Below are 15330 nucleotides of genomic sequence, written 5' to 3' on the forward strand. Positions count from 1 at the left end.
AACTGTCAAAGCAACTGGTGGGGGGGGGGGGAAGACAAAATGAATCCATGTTAACAGAGATATTGGGTGAGGTTAATGTTAGTGGTACCCATTACCCATAATGACTTGTGATGAGGATCTTTTTAAATGCTGTGTTATCAGGCGTGCCGCCTGCCAAGGCAGCGTTCATGGATGATCTGGTCGTGATGCTGCCTCAGAACGCGTGGGACCACCTCTACAGCAGGTCAGCTTCATACAGCTACACGGTGTCGTCATTAAGTGGGACGTTTACACGGAGGACTATTAAAACAGGATTGTTAGGGAAATTATTTTTCTTGCATTCAATGTTTTAATCGAACCCTATTAATCAGAGTTATTCACAATAATCACATTATTGTGTCAGTGTAACCGTACCCATAGTTGATAAAGTCATGGTTTATAAAGGTGTATTTTTACGGCTAGGAGCGTTGTCTTACGTCAGATAGCACGACGGCCGTCTCCTGGCATCGCAGGACACCAACTCGGAGGACGATGCGGCTAAGGGGAATGCTTACTGGTTCTGAGAGGTTTATTCACTGAGCTGTGTTTCAAGGACTGTGGTCCCTGGTCAAGGTGTTACTAAGCTGTGATTGGTCTGCCAAGGTGTGTTGCTAAGCTCTGATTGGTCTGTCAAGGTGTTACTAAGTTGTGATTGGTCTGTCAATGTGTGTTACTAATCTGTGATTGGTCTGTCAGGGTGTGTTACTAAGCTGTGATTGGTCTGTCAAGGTGTGTTACTAAGCTGTGAATGGTCTGTCAAGTTCTGTTACTAAGCTGTGAATGGTCTGTCAAGTTCTGTTACTAAGCTGTGAATGGTCTGTCAAGTTCTGTTACTGAGCTGTGATTAGTCTGGTCAAGGTGTGTTACTAAGCTGTGATTAGTCTGGTCAAGGTGTGTTACTGAGCTGTGATTAGTCTGGTCAAGGTGTGTTACTAAGCTGTGATTAGTCTGGTCAAGGTGTGTTACTGAGCTGTGATTAGTCTGGTCAAGGTGTGTTACTAAGCTGTGATTAGTCTGGTCAAGGTGTGTTACTGAGCTGTGATTAGTCTGGTCAAGGTGTGTTACTGAGCTGTGATTAGTCTGGTCAAGGTGTGTTACTAAGCTGTGATTGGTTTGTTGTCTAGGTACGGAGGCGGGCCTGCTGTCAACCACCTGTATGTGTGTCACACTTGTCAGACAGAGATTGAGAAGCTGGAAAAGAGACGCAGGACAGAGCTGGACATGTTTGTCCGGGTAAGGCCTTTCACGGATCCTTTCCTCCATGCACTGGAGTTAACCTGTCTAGGCTCCGCCGGAACCCCTCGCCAACAGCCAATAAAATTGCAGGGCGCTAAATACAAAACAACAGAAATCTCATAAATCAAATTTCTCAAACATACAAGTATTAGGCACCATTTTAAAGATATAATTCTCGTTAATCCAGCCACAGTGTCTGATATCAAAAATGCTTTACAGCGAAAGCTCCACAAACGATTATGTTAGGTCACCACCAAGTCACAGAAAAACACAGCCATTTTTCCCGCCAAAGACAGGAGTCACAAAAAGCACAAATAGAGATAAAAGGAATCACTAACCTTTGATGATCTTCATCAGATGACACTCATAGGACTTCATGTTACACAATACATGTATGTTTTGTTCGGTAAAGTTCATATTTATATCCAAAAATCTTATTTTACATTGGCGTGTTAGATTCAGTAGTCCCAAAACATGCAGTGATATTGCAGAGAGCCACATGAATTCACAGAAATACTCATAATAAATGTTGATGAAAATACAGCTATTATACATGAAACTTTAGATACATTTCTCCTTAATGCAACCGCTGTGTCAGATTTAAAAAAAAAACTTTACGTAAAAAGCATAATCTGAGAACGGCGCTCAGAGCCCAAACCAGCCAGAGAAATATCCGCCATGTTGGGTAGTCAACATTATTCATAAATAGCATTAGAAATATTCACTTACCTTTGATGATCTTCATCAGAATGTACTCCCACAATGAATGCTTGTTTTGTTCGATAATGTCCATCATTTATGTCAATTTATGTCCAATAGCTTCTTTTGTTAGGGTGTTTGGTAAACAATCCAAAAGCGCGATCTGGTCCATTCGGACGAAACGTTCAAAAAGTTATATTACAGGTCGAAGAAACTTGTCAAACTAAGTATAGAATCAATCTTTAGGATGTTTTTATCATAAAAGTTCAATACTGTTCCAACCGGAGAATTCCATTGTCTGTAGAATTGCACTGGAACGAGAGATACCTCTCAACTGAAAGCGCGTGACTGAGAACGAGGCTGTAGGCAGACCCCTTAGTCAAACATCTCTCATCCGGCCCCCCTTCACTGTAGAAGCCTGAAACAACGTTCTACAGACGGTTGACATCTAGTGGAAGCCTTAGGAAGTGCAACATAACCCATATCCCACTGTGTATTCGATAGGGGCTGAGTTCAAAAACTACAAACCTCAGATTTCCCACTTCCTGTTTGGATTTATTCTCAGGTTTTTGCCTGCCATATGAGTTCTGTTATACTCACAGACATCATTCAAACCGTTTTAGAAACTTCAGAGTGTTTTATATCCAATAGTAATAATAATATGCATATATTAGCATCTGGGACAGAGTAGGAGGCAGTTCACTCTGGGCACGCTATTCATCCAGAAGTGAAAATGCTGCCCCCTATCCCAAACAAGTTTTAACAGAGAGCTAGTAGATGTGTATAGGCTTTTTTTCCACCCCAGCACTAACGCACCTGTTTTAATGTTCTCAATTAATTGAAATTATAATCTTTCTCTCTCAACTCTCTTTCTTCCTGTCCTCTCCCCTTCCCTCGCTCTTCTCTCCCCATCCCCTCTCTCTCCCCCCATCCCCTCTCTCTCCCCCCATCCCCTCTCTCCCCCCATCCCCTCTCTCCCCCCCATCCCCTCTCTCCCCCCATCCCCCCTCTCCCCCCACTCCCCCATCCCCTCCCTCCCCCATCCCCTCTCCCCCCATCCCCTCTCCCCCCATCCCCTCTCCCCCCATCCCCTCTCCCCCCATCCCCTCTCATCCCCCCCATCCCCTCTCATCCCCCCCATCCCCTCTCATCCCCTCTCATCCCCCCATCCCCTCTCATCCCCCCATCCCCTCTCATCCCCCCATCCCCTCTCATCCCCCCCATCCCCTCTCTCCCCCATCCCCTCTCTCCCCCCATCCCCTCTCTCCCCCCATCCCCTCTCTCCCCCCATCCCCTCTCATCCCTCCATCCCCTCTCTCCCCCCATCCCCCCCATCCCCATCCCCTCTCTCCCCCCATCCCCATCTCTCCCCCCATCCCCATCTCTCCCCCCATCCCCTCTCTCCCCCCATCCCCCCCATCCTCATCCCCATCTCTCCCCCCATCCCCTCTCATCCCCCCCATCCCCTCTCATCCCCCCATCCCCTCTCATCCCCCCATCCCCTCTCTCCCCCCATCCCCATCTCTCCCCCCATCCCCTCTCTCCCTTCCTCTGTTCAGCTGAACAAGGCGTTCCAAGAGGAGGAGTCTCCACTGATCATCTACTGCATCAGCATGCAGTGGTTCAGAGAGTGGGAGGGCTTCGTCAAGGGAAAGGACAATGGTGAGTGGTTGGTTCAAAGAGTGGGAGGGCTTCGTCAAGGGAAAGGACAATGGTGAGTGGTTGGTTCAGAGAGTGGGAGGGCTTCGTCAAGGGAAAGGACAATGGTGAGTGGTTGGTTCAGAGAGTGGGAGGGCTTCGTCAAGGGAAAGGACAATGGTGAGAGGTTGGTTCAGAGAGTGGGAGGGCTTCGTCAAGGGAAAGGACAATGGTGAGTGGTTGGTTCAGAGAGTGGGAGGGCTTCGTCAAGGGAAAGGACAATGGTGAGAGGTTGGTTCAGAGAGTGGGTAATGGGATACAGCTTTTGTCAAATAGATTTTTTTGTTGCATTTTAGCTAACCCTAACCCTTATCCTAACCAGAACCTAATTCTCCTAACCTGAACCTAATTCTCCTAACCTGCTTTGAAAAGTACATTTTGACAAAACCTTTATCCCTTCTAGACAAAGCCTGGGAGGGCTTTGTCAAGGGAAAGGACAATGGTGATTGGCTAAAAAGATACACCACATGATCAAAAGTATGCATGGGCATTAAAAGGGAATTGGTCCCCCCTTTGCTACTATAACAGCCTCCACTGTTGGAACATTGCTGCAGGGACTTGCTTCCATTCAGCCACAGGAGCATTAGTGAGGTCGGGCATTTATGTTGGGCGATTAGACCTGGCTCACAGTCGGTGTTCCAATTCATCCCAAAGGTGTTCGATGAGGTTGACCATTCATCCCAAAGGTGTTCGATGGGGTTGACCATTCATCCAAAAGGTGTTCGATGAGGTTGACCATTCATCCAAAAGGTGTTCGATGGGGTTGACCATTCATCCAAAAGGTGTTCGATGGGGTTGACCATTCATCCCAAAGGTGTTCGATCTCAACAAACCATTTCTGCACGGACCTCGCTTTGTGCACAAGGGGACTTCTCATGCTGAAACAGGAAAGGGCCTTCCCCAAACTGTTGCCACAAAGTTGGAAGCACAGAATCTTCTAGAATAACTAATGGCACCGGAGGAGATGGCTGCTGTTTTAAGGGTTTTTGTGCGTTATTTGAAACTCATTTTGTACATAATGTTTCTGCCACCGTCTCTTATGACCGAAAAGTCCTTCTGGATATCAGGACAGCGATTATTCACCTATTTAAGGACAAAGATTTTTTCTTTAACGAGTCGGACGCGAAGGATTTACTTCAGACATCATCATTTGCAAGAGACAGAGATATTGGGACGTGTGTCGGGAGTTGTAAGGATCCTTGTAAGGATCCAACGGCGAGTGGGTAATCTGCCTCTACCATCAGTCCTACTAGCTAACGTACAAATGGATAACAAAATAGACAAGCTACGATCACAAATATCCTAAGTCCGCAGTCAGTGAGCTGTGTAAGGCCATAATCAAACAGGAAAACACTCATCCAGAGGCGGCGCCCCTAGTGGTCGAGGACTTTAATACAGACAAACTCAAATCAGTTTTACGTCATTTCTACCAGCATGTCACATGTGCAACCAGAGGAAGAAAAACTCTGGACCACCTTTACTCCACACATAGAGACGCATACAAAGCTCTCCCTCGCCCTCCATTTGGCAAATCTGACCATAATTCTATCCTCCTGATTCCTGCTTACAAGCAAAAACTAAAGCAGGAAGCACCAGTGACTCGCTCAATACAGAAGTGGTCAGATGACACAGATGCTAAACTACAGGAATGTTTTGCTAGCACAGATTGGAATATGTTCTGGGATTCTTCCCATGGCATTGAGGAGTACACCACATCAGTCGTTGGCTTCATCAATAAGTGCATCGATGACGTCGTCCGCCCAGTGACCGTACGTACATATGTAACAGTATAACTTTAGACCGTCCCCTCGCCCCGACACGGGTGCGAACCAGGGACCCTCTGCACACATCAACAACGGTCACCCACGAAGCATCGTTACCCATCGCTCCACAAAAGCCGCGGCCCTTGCAGAGCAAGGGGAAACACTACTTCTAGGTTTCAGAGCAAGTGACGTAACTGATTGAAACGCTATTAGCGCGTACCCGCTAACTAGCTAGCCATTTCACATCCGTTACACTCATCCCCCTTTCGACCTCCTCCTTTTCCGCAGCAACCAGTGATCCGGGTCAACAGCATCAATGTAACATAACTTTACGTCGTCCCCTCGCCCCGACACGGGCGCGAACCAGGGACCCTCTGCACACATCAACAACGGTCGCCCACGAAGCATCGTTACCCATCGCTCCACAAAGGCCACGGCCCTTGCAGAGCAAGGGGAAACACTACTTCTAGGTTTCAGAGCAAGTGACGTAACTAATTGAAACGCTATTAGCGCGTACCCGCTAACTAGCTAGCCATTTCACATCCGTTACACATACCCCAACCAAAAGCCATGGATTACAGGCAACATCCGGACTGAGCTAATGAGTAGAGCTGCCGCTTTCAAGGAGCGGGACTCTAACCCAGACACAATCCCGCTATGCCCTCAGACGAATCATCAAAAGCATCAATACAGGACTAAGATTGAATCGTACTATACCGGCTCCGACGCTCGACGGATGTGGCAGGGCTTGCAAACTATTACAGACTACAAAGAGAAGCACAGCCGCGAGCTGACCAGTGACAAGAGCCGACCAGATGAGAAATTACTTCTATGCTCGCTTCGAGGCAAGCAACACTGAAGCATGCATGAGAGCATCAGCTGTTCCGGATGACTGTGTGATCACGCTCTCTGTAGCCGATGTGAGTAAGACCTTCAAACAGGTCAACATTCACAAGGCTGCAGGGCCGGACGGATAGCCAGGACGTGTGCTAAGCGCATGCACTGACCAACTGGCAAGTATCTTCACTGACATTTTCAACCTGTCCCTGACTGAGTCTGTAATACCAACATGTTTCAAGCAGACCACCATAGTCTCTGTGCCCTAGAACACCAAGGTAACCTGCCTAAGTGACTTCTGACCTGTAGCACTCACGTCTATAACCATGAAGTTCTTTGAAAGGCTGGTCATGGCTCACATCAACACCATTATCCCAGAAACCCTAGACCCACTCCAATTTGCCTACCGCCCCAACAGATCCACAGATGATGCAATCTCTATTGCACTCCACACTTCCCTTTCACACCTGGACACAAGGAACACCTATGTGAGAATGCTGTTCATTGACCACAGCTCAGCGTTCAACACCCTAGTACCTTCAAAGCTCATCACTAAGCTAAGGACCCTGGGACTAAACACCTCCCTCTGGATCCTGGACTTCCTGACAGGCTGCCCCCAGGTGGTAAGAGTAGGTAACAACACATCCGTCACGCTGATCCTCAACACAGGGTCCCCTCAGGGGTGCGTGCTCAGTCCCCTCCTGTACTCCCTGTTCACTCATGACTGCATGGTCACGACTCCAACACCATCATTAAGTTTGTCGATGACACAACAGTGGTAGGCCTGATCAACGACGAGACAGCCTATAGGCAGGAGGTCAGAGACCTGGCCGTGTGGTGCCAGGACAACAACCTCTCCCTCAACGTGATCAAGACAAAGGAGATGATTGTGGACTACAGGAAAAAGAGGACCGAGCACGCCCCCATTCTCCTCGACGGGGCTGCAGTGGAGCAGGTTGAGAGTTTCAAGCTCCTTGGTGTCCACATCACCAACAAACTATCATGGTCCAAGCACACCAAGACAGTTGTGAAGGGGGCACGACAAAACCTATTCCCCCTCAGGAGAATGAAAAGATTTGGCATGGGTCCTCAGATCCTGAAAAAGTTCTACAGCTGCACCATCGAGAGCATCCTGACTGGTTGCATCACCTAAGGGACTACAGAGGGTAGTGCGTACGGCCCAGTACATCACTGGGGCCAACCTTCCTTCACTTTAACTCTACCTATATGTACATATTACCTCAATTACGTTGACTAACCGGTGCCCCCGCACATTGACTCTGTACTGGTGCCCCCTGTATATAGCCTCCACATTGACTCTGTACCGGTACCCCCTGTATATAACCTCCACATTGACTCTGTACCGGTACCCCCCTGTATATAGCCTCCACATTGACTCTGTACCGGTACCCCCCTGTATATAGCCTCCACATTGACTCTGTACTGGTGCCCCCTGTATATAGCCTCCACATTGACTCTGTACTGGTGCCCCCTGTATATAGCCTCCACATTGACTCTGTACCGGTACCCCCTGTATATAACCTCCACATTGACTCTGTACCGGTACCCCCTGTATATAGCCTCCACATTGACTCTGTACCGGTACCCCCTGTATATAGCCTCCACATTGACTCTGTACATATACCCCCTGTATATAGCCTCCACATTGACTCTGTACCAGTACCCCCTGTACATAGCCTCCACATTGACTCTGTACATATACCCCCTGTATATAGCCTCCACATTGACTCTGTACCAGTACCCCCTGTATATTGACTCTGTACCAGTACCCCCTGTATATTGACTCTGTACCAGTACCCCCTGTATATTGACTCTGTACCAGTACCCCCTGTATATTGACTCTGTACCAGTACCCCCTGTATATTGACTCTGTACCAGTACCCCCTGTATATTGACTCTGTACCGGTACCCCATGTATATTGACTCTGTACCAGTACCCCCTGTATATTGACTCTGTACCGGTACCCCATGTATATTGACTCTGTACCGGTACCCCATGTATATTGACTCTGTACCGGTACCCCCCTGTATATTGACTCTGTACCAGTACCCCCTGTATATTGACTCTGTACCGGTACCCCATGTATATTGACTCTGTACCAGTACCCCCTGTATATTGACTCTGTACCGGTACCCCCTGTATATTGACTCTGTACCGGTACCCCCTGTATATTGACTCTGTACCGGTACCCCCTGTATATTGACTCTGTACCGGTACCCCCCTGTATATTGACTCCACATTGACTCTGTACCGGTACCCCCTGTATATAACCTCCACATTGACTCTGTACATATACCCCCTGTATATAGCCTCCACATTGACTCTGTACCAGTACCCCCTGTACATAGCCTCCACATTGACTCTGTACATATACCCCCTGTATATAGCCTCCACATTGACTCTGTACCGGTACCCCATGTATATTGACTCTGTACCGGTACCCCCTGTATATTGACTCTGTACCGGTACCCCCCTGTATATTGACTCTGTACCGGTACCCCATGTATATTGACTCTGTACCGGTACCCCCTGTATATTGACTCTGTACCGGTACCCCATGTATATTGACTCTGTACCGGTACCCCATGTATATTGACTCTGTACCAGTACCCCCTGTATATTGACTCTGTACCGGTACCCCCTGTATATTGACTCTGTACCGGTACCCCCTGTATATTGACTCTGTACCGGTACCCCCTGTATATTGACTCTGTACCGGTACCCCCTGTATATTGACTCTGTACCGGTACCCCCTGTATATTGACTCTGTACCGGTACCCCCTGTATATTGACTCTGTACCGGTACCCCCTGTATATTGACTCTGTACCGGTACCCCCTGTATATTGACTCTGTACCGGTACCCCCCTGTATATTGACTCTGTACCGGTACCCCCCTGTATATAGCTTCACTACTGTTATTGTACTGCTGCTCTTTAACTATTTATTTTTTACTTGACACTTATTTTTCTTAAAACTGCATTGTTGGTTAAGGGCTTGCAAGTAAGCATTTCACTGTAAGGTCTACAGCTGTTGTATTCAGCACATATGACAAATAACATTTGATTTGATTTGAATGTCATTGTATGCTGTAGCGTTAAGATTTCCCTTCACTGGAACTAAGGGGCCCAAACCATGAAAAACAGCCCCAGACCATTATTCCTCCTCCACCAAACTTTACAGTTGCCACTATGCATTGGGGCAGGTAGCGTTCTCCTGGCATCTCCTAAACCCAGATTAGTCCGTCGGACTTCCAGATGGTGAAGCGTGATTCATCACTCCAGAGATCGCGTCTCCACTGCTCCAGAGTTCAATGGCATCGAGCTTTAGATCACTCCAGTCGACGCTTGGCATTGTGCATGGGGATCTTAGGCTTGTGTGCGGCTGCTCGGCCATGGAAACCCATTTCATGAAAATCCTGACGAACAGTTCTTGTGCTGACGTTGCTTCCAGAGGCAGTTTGGAACTCTGTAGTGAGTGTTGCAACCGAGGAAAGACGATTTGTATGCGCTACGCGGTTCGGGACCCGGAGGTCCCGTTCCGTGAGCTTGTGTGGCCTACCACTTCGTGGCTGAGCCGTTGTTGCTCCTAGACGTTTCTACTTCACTATAACAGCACTTACAGTTGACCGTGGCAGCTCGAGCAGGGCAGAAATTTGATTAACTGACTTGTTGGAAAGGTGGCATCCAATGACGGTGCCAATTTGAAAGTCACTGCGCTCTTCAGTAAGGCCATTATACCTCCAATGTTTGTCTATGGAGATTGCATGACTGTGTGGCTGAAGTTGCCAAATCCACTCATTTGAAGGGGTGTCTACATACTGCTGTATAGATAGAGTAGTAGGTGCGATTTGGAGTCTCCACTCCCAGCTGTTGAAAGGAGTGCTATAAAATGCTATATTAGGCTGCCTTCAGACTACATTTTATGTGTCATTAATAATGTATTTCCCTCTCCCTTGCAGATCCACCGGGACCAATCGATAACTCCAAGATCGCGATCAACAAGAACGGCCATCTAACACTCAGACAAGGTAACAGCCTGACCCAGTCAACTCTTCTGTCTTCTCTAAATCCCCCTGCTTATATAATGTCCTATCCGTGTGAGGCTGATGGAACTGTAGTGGACACACACTTGATCAAGATAGATTCTTCTGAAAAAGCTACTAAATGTTTGCGTTATTTCAGTCTCATTAAATCTGTGTGCTACTTACTCCCCTCAAGGAGCTGACTCGGGACAGATCTCTGAGGAGACGTGGAACTTCCTCCACTCCATCCACGGAGGAGGTCCGCTCGTAACAGTCCGGCCCAACGTCTCTCACACCAACGCATCTCACCCCGAACTAGAGGCCTCCTCGCAGTCTAAGGAGAAGATATAGGTGGAGACGTGCTACGTTTAAATCTACCTACATCACAACCTCTTCACAGGAAACTACCTACCTACGGTACCTACCCCCTAACAGGAAACTACCTACCTACATACCAACCTCTTCACAGGAAACTACCTACCTACGGTACCTACCCCCTAACAGGAAACTACCTACCTACTGTACCTACCCCCTAACAGGAAACTACCTACCTACCCCCAAACAGGAAACAACCTACCAACGGTACCAACCCCCTAACAGGAAACTACCTACCTACGGTACCTACCCACCAACAGGAAACTACCTACCTACGGTACCTACCCACCAACAGGAAACTACCTACCTACGGTACCTACCCACCAACAGGAAACTACCTACCTACCAACCCCCCTAACAGGAAACTACCTACCAACGGTACCTACCCCCTAACAGGAAACTACCTACCTACCCCCCAACAGGAAACTACCTACCTACCTACCAACCCCCCTAACAGGAAACTACCTACCTACCCCCCAACAGGAAACTACCTACCTACCTACCAACCTCTTCACAGGAAACTACCTACCTACGGTACCTACCCCCTAACAGGAAACTACCTACCTACTGTACCTACCCCCTAACAGGAAACTACCTACCTACCCCCAAACAGGAAACAACCTACCAACGGTACCAACCCCCTAACAGGAAACTACCTACCTACGGTACCTACCCCCTAACAGGAAACTACCTACCTACGGTACCTACCCCCTAACAGGAAACTACCTACCTACGGTACCTACCCACCAACAGGAAACTACCTACCTACGGTACCTACCCCCTAACAGGAAACTACCTACCTACGGTACCTACCCCCTAACAGGAAACTACCTACCTACGGTACCTACCCACCAACAGGAAACTACCTACCTACGGTACCTACCCCCTAACAGGAAACTACCTACCTACGGTACCTACCCCCTAACAGGAAACTACCTACCTACGGTACCTACCCACCAACAGGAAACTACCTACCTACGGTACCTACCCCCCAACAGGAAACTACCTACCTACCAACCCCCCTAACAGGAAACTACCTACCAACGGTAACTACCCCCTAACAGGAAACTACCTACCTACGGTACCTACCCCCTAACAGGAAACAACCTACCTACGGTACCTACCCACCAACAGGAAACTACCTACCTACGGTACCTACCCCCCAACAGGAAACTACCTACCTACCAACCCCCCTAACAGGAAACTACCTACCAACGGTACCTACCCCCTAACAGGAAACTACCTACCTACGGTACCTACCCCCTAACAGGAAACAACCTACCTACGGTACCTACCCACCAACAGGAAACTACCTACCTACGGTACCTACCCACCAACAGGAAACTACCTACCTACGGTATCTACCCACCAACAGGAAACTACCTACCTACCAACCCCCCTAACAGGAAACTACCTACCAACGGTACCTACCCCCTAACAGGAAACTACCTACCTACCCCCCAACAGGAAACTACCTACCTACCTACCAACCCCCCTAACAGGAAACTACCTACCTACCCCCCAACAGGAAACTACCTACCTACCTACCAACCCCCCTAACAGGAAACTACCTACCAACCCCCCTAACAGGAAACTACCTACCAACGGTACCTACCCCCTAACAGGAAACTACCTACCTACCCCCTAACAGGAAACTACCTACCTACCTACCTACCCCCTAACAGGAAACTACCTACCTACCTACCCCCTAACAGGAAACTACCTACCTACCTACCCCCTAACAGGAAACTACCTACCTACCTACCCCCTAACAGGAAACTACCTACCTACCTACCCCCTAACAGGAAACTACCTACCTACCTACCCCCTAACAGGAAACTACCTACCTACCTACCCCCTAACAGGAAACTACCTACCTACCTACCCCCTAACAGGAAACTACCTACCTACCCCCTAACAGGAAACTACCTACCTAACAACCCCCTAACAGGAAACTACCTACCTACCTACCCCCTAACAGGAACCTACCTACCCCCTAACAGGAACTACCTACCCCCTAACCGTAACTACCTACCTACCTACCCCCTAACAGGAAACTACCTACCTACCCCCTAACAGGAAACTACCTACCTACCCCCTAACAGGAACTACCTACCTACCTACCTACCCTCTAACAGGAAACTACCTACCTACCCCCTAACAGGAAACTACCTACCTACCCCCTAACAGGAATTACCTACCTACCTACCCCCTAACAGGAAACTACCTACCTACCCCCTAACAGGAAACTACCTACCTACCTACCCCCTAACAGGAAACTACCTACCTACCCCCTAACAGGAACTACCTACCTACCTACCCCCTAACAGGAAACGACCTACCTACCCCCTAACAGGAACTACCTACCTACCTACCCCCTAACAGGAAACTACCTACCTACCCCCTAACAGGAACTACCTACCTACCTAACCCCTAACAGGAAACTACCTACCTACCTACCCCCTAACAGGAACTACCTACCTACCTAACCCCTAACAGAAAACTACCTACCTACCCCCTAACAGGAACTACCTACCTACCTACCCCCTAACAGGAAACTACCTACCTACCCCATAACAGGAAACTACCCCCTAAAAGGAAACTACCTACCTACCAACCCCCTGACAGGAAACTACCTACCTACCAACCCGCTAACAGGAAACTGCCTACCAACCAACCCCCTAACAGGAAACTACCTACCTACCAACCCCCTAACAGGAACTACCTACCTACCAACCCCCTAACAGGAAACGACCTACCTACCCACCCACCTACCAACCCCCTAACAGGAAACTGCCTACCAACCAACCCCCTAACAGGAAACTACCTACCAACCAACCCCCTAACAGGAAACTACCTACCTACCAACCCCCTAACAGGAAACTACCTACCTACCAACCCCCTAACAGGAAACTACCTACCAACCCCCTAACAGGAACTACCTAACTACCAACCCCCTAACAGGAACTACCAACCCCCTAACAGGAACTACCTACCTACCAACCCCCTAACAGGAACTACCTATCTACCAACCCCCTAACAGGAACTACCTACCTACCAACCCCCTAACAGGAACTACCTACCTACCAACCCCCTAACAGGAACTACCTATCTACCAAACCCCTAACATGAAACGACCTACCTACCAACCCGCTAACAGGAAACTGCCTACCAACCAACCCCCTAACAGGAACTACCTACCTACCAACCCCCTAACAGGAAACGACCTACCTACCCACCCACCTACCAACCCCCTAACAGGAAACTACCTACCTACCAACCCCCTAACAGGAAACTACCTACCTACCAACCCCCTAACAGGAACTACCAACCCCCTAACAGGAACTACCTATCTACCAACCCCCTAACAGGAACTACCTACCTACCAACCCCCTAACAGGAACTACCTATCTACCAAACCCCTAACAGGAAACGACCTACCTACCCCCTAACAGGAACTACCTACCTACCTACCTACCTTCTAACAGGAAACTACCTACCTACCTACCTTCTAACAGGAAACCCCCAAAACCAGCCCTGAGTAAAACCACAAAATGTTTTATTTTGCACTTTACTTTTTATTTAAAAATCATTCGAGCAAAGGATTTCCCTTCCTTGACCACTGGGCAGAAGAATAAACATGTTTGAAAATAACATGATGACATGTTTCTACATAAATGTATAAATATAGAATTTCTAATAGCACTGTAGAATAATACATGGGAACTGTGTCTGGTAATTTCCAGAACCAAGCATTTATTAATTTTGTTTTGCAGGTAAAATCTCTCTCTTGACCAAAATGGAGACAATGTCACTCTATATCAGGGGGATGGGAAACTTTAATGGGGGTGGGGGCCACAAAGAAATCGGCACTCATTATGATTGGCTGTTCATGGTTCTGCATACCCACACATGCAATCAGAGCCGGCCATATCCTTTTGGGGGCCCGAAGGGAAATTTTGATGACCCCCACCCCCCCACCCCCTTGCGAGCAAAACATTTTAGCGGCACCCTTCTTGACACTGGAGAGAAAGAATGTATGTTTTAGTGTATTTTCTGTAATTCTACACATTTTGCCATGCGGCGGTGAGAACATTTTTCAATTTTATAACAAATTTCATGCAATTCTAATAAAAAAATGCAACGTGGTAGAGAGAACATGTTTCAGTTTTACAGCTAATTTCCTGCAATTCTACACATTTTGCCATAGGGTGGAGATAAATGTTTGCCGTTTTTAATATGATATCTGAGTGAGAGTAATGAACAAAATCAACGGAGGCCCCCTTGGTCAGTAATTCAACCATGATTACTACACGTTTAGATAGCTGCCGAGACTAACTTACCACGTCGAAACATTTTTTTAGCTGATATGGGCTAATTGAGTGACTGTCCGTGACGGAACGGACATGACAAGGGAAGAAACTGCTGATGCACAACCAACATTTTGAAATGACACCTTTGTGTATTCTACTATTCTACCTAGCAACAGTAAGTTGAGACCCCGACTGAGTTCCCCAGGAGGGGGTTCTATATGATGTCACTCTTGTGTGTCGCAAACGACAACAGAAGAATCACAATGCGTCTTACTGTAGATATCGAAATTGTTCTCTTTTTTTTAATACCTGTTCTAAGAAAATAACATATTGTCGAAGAAGTGAAT

General features: G+C 47.9%; 1 protein-coding gene across 1 annotated transcript in view; it reads left to right on the forward strand.

Annotated features, from left to right (window-relative positions):
• LOC120039680 (ubiquitin carboxyl-terminal hydrolase 33-like) overlaps positions 1 to 11122 on the forward strand; it is a gene marked incomplete at its 5' end in the record, with an annotated part of 11549 nt that extends 427 nt beyond the window's left edge. Inside the window, 5 exons of the mRNA XM_038985096.1 lie at positions 142 to 223; positions 1143 to 1251; positions 3513 to 3615; positions 10233 to 10301; positions 10492 to 11122. Of these exons, the coding sequence (XP_038841024.1) occupies positions 142 to 223; positions 1143 to 1251; positions 3513 to 3615; positions 10233 to 10301; positions 10492 to 10646 (518 nt within the window). The remainder of the gene's footprint in view (positions 1 to 141; positions 224 to 1142; positions 1252 to 3512; positions 3616 to 10232; positions 10302 to 10491) is intronic.
• Positions 11123 to 15330: the final 4208 nt, after the last annotated feature.

The sequence above is a fragment of the Salvelinus namaycush genome, unplaced genomic scaffold, assembly GCF_016432855.1.
Source record: "Salvelinus namaycush isolate Seneca unplaced genomic scaffold, SaNama_1.0 Scaffold2912, whole genome shotgun sequence".
NCBI lineage: Eukaryota > Metazoa > Chordata > Actinopteri > Salmoniformes > Salmonidae > Salvelinus > Salvelinus namaycush.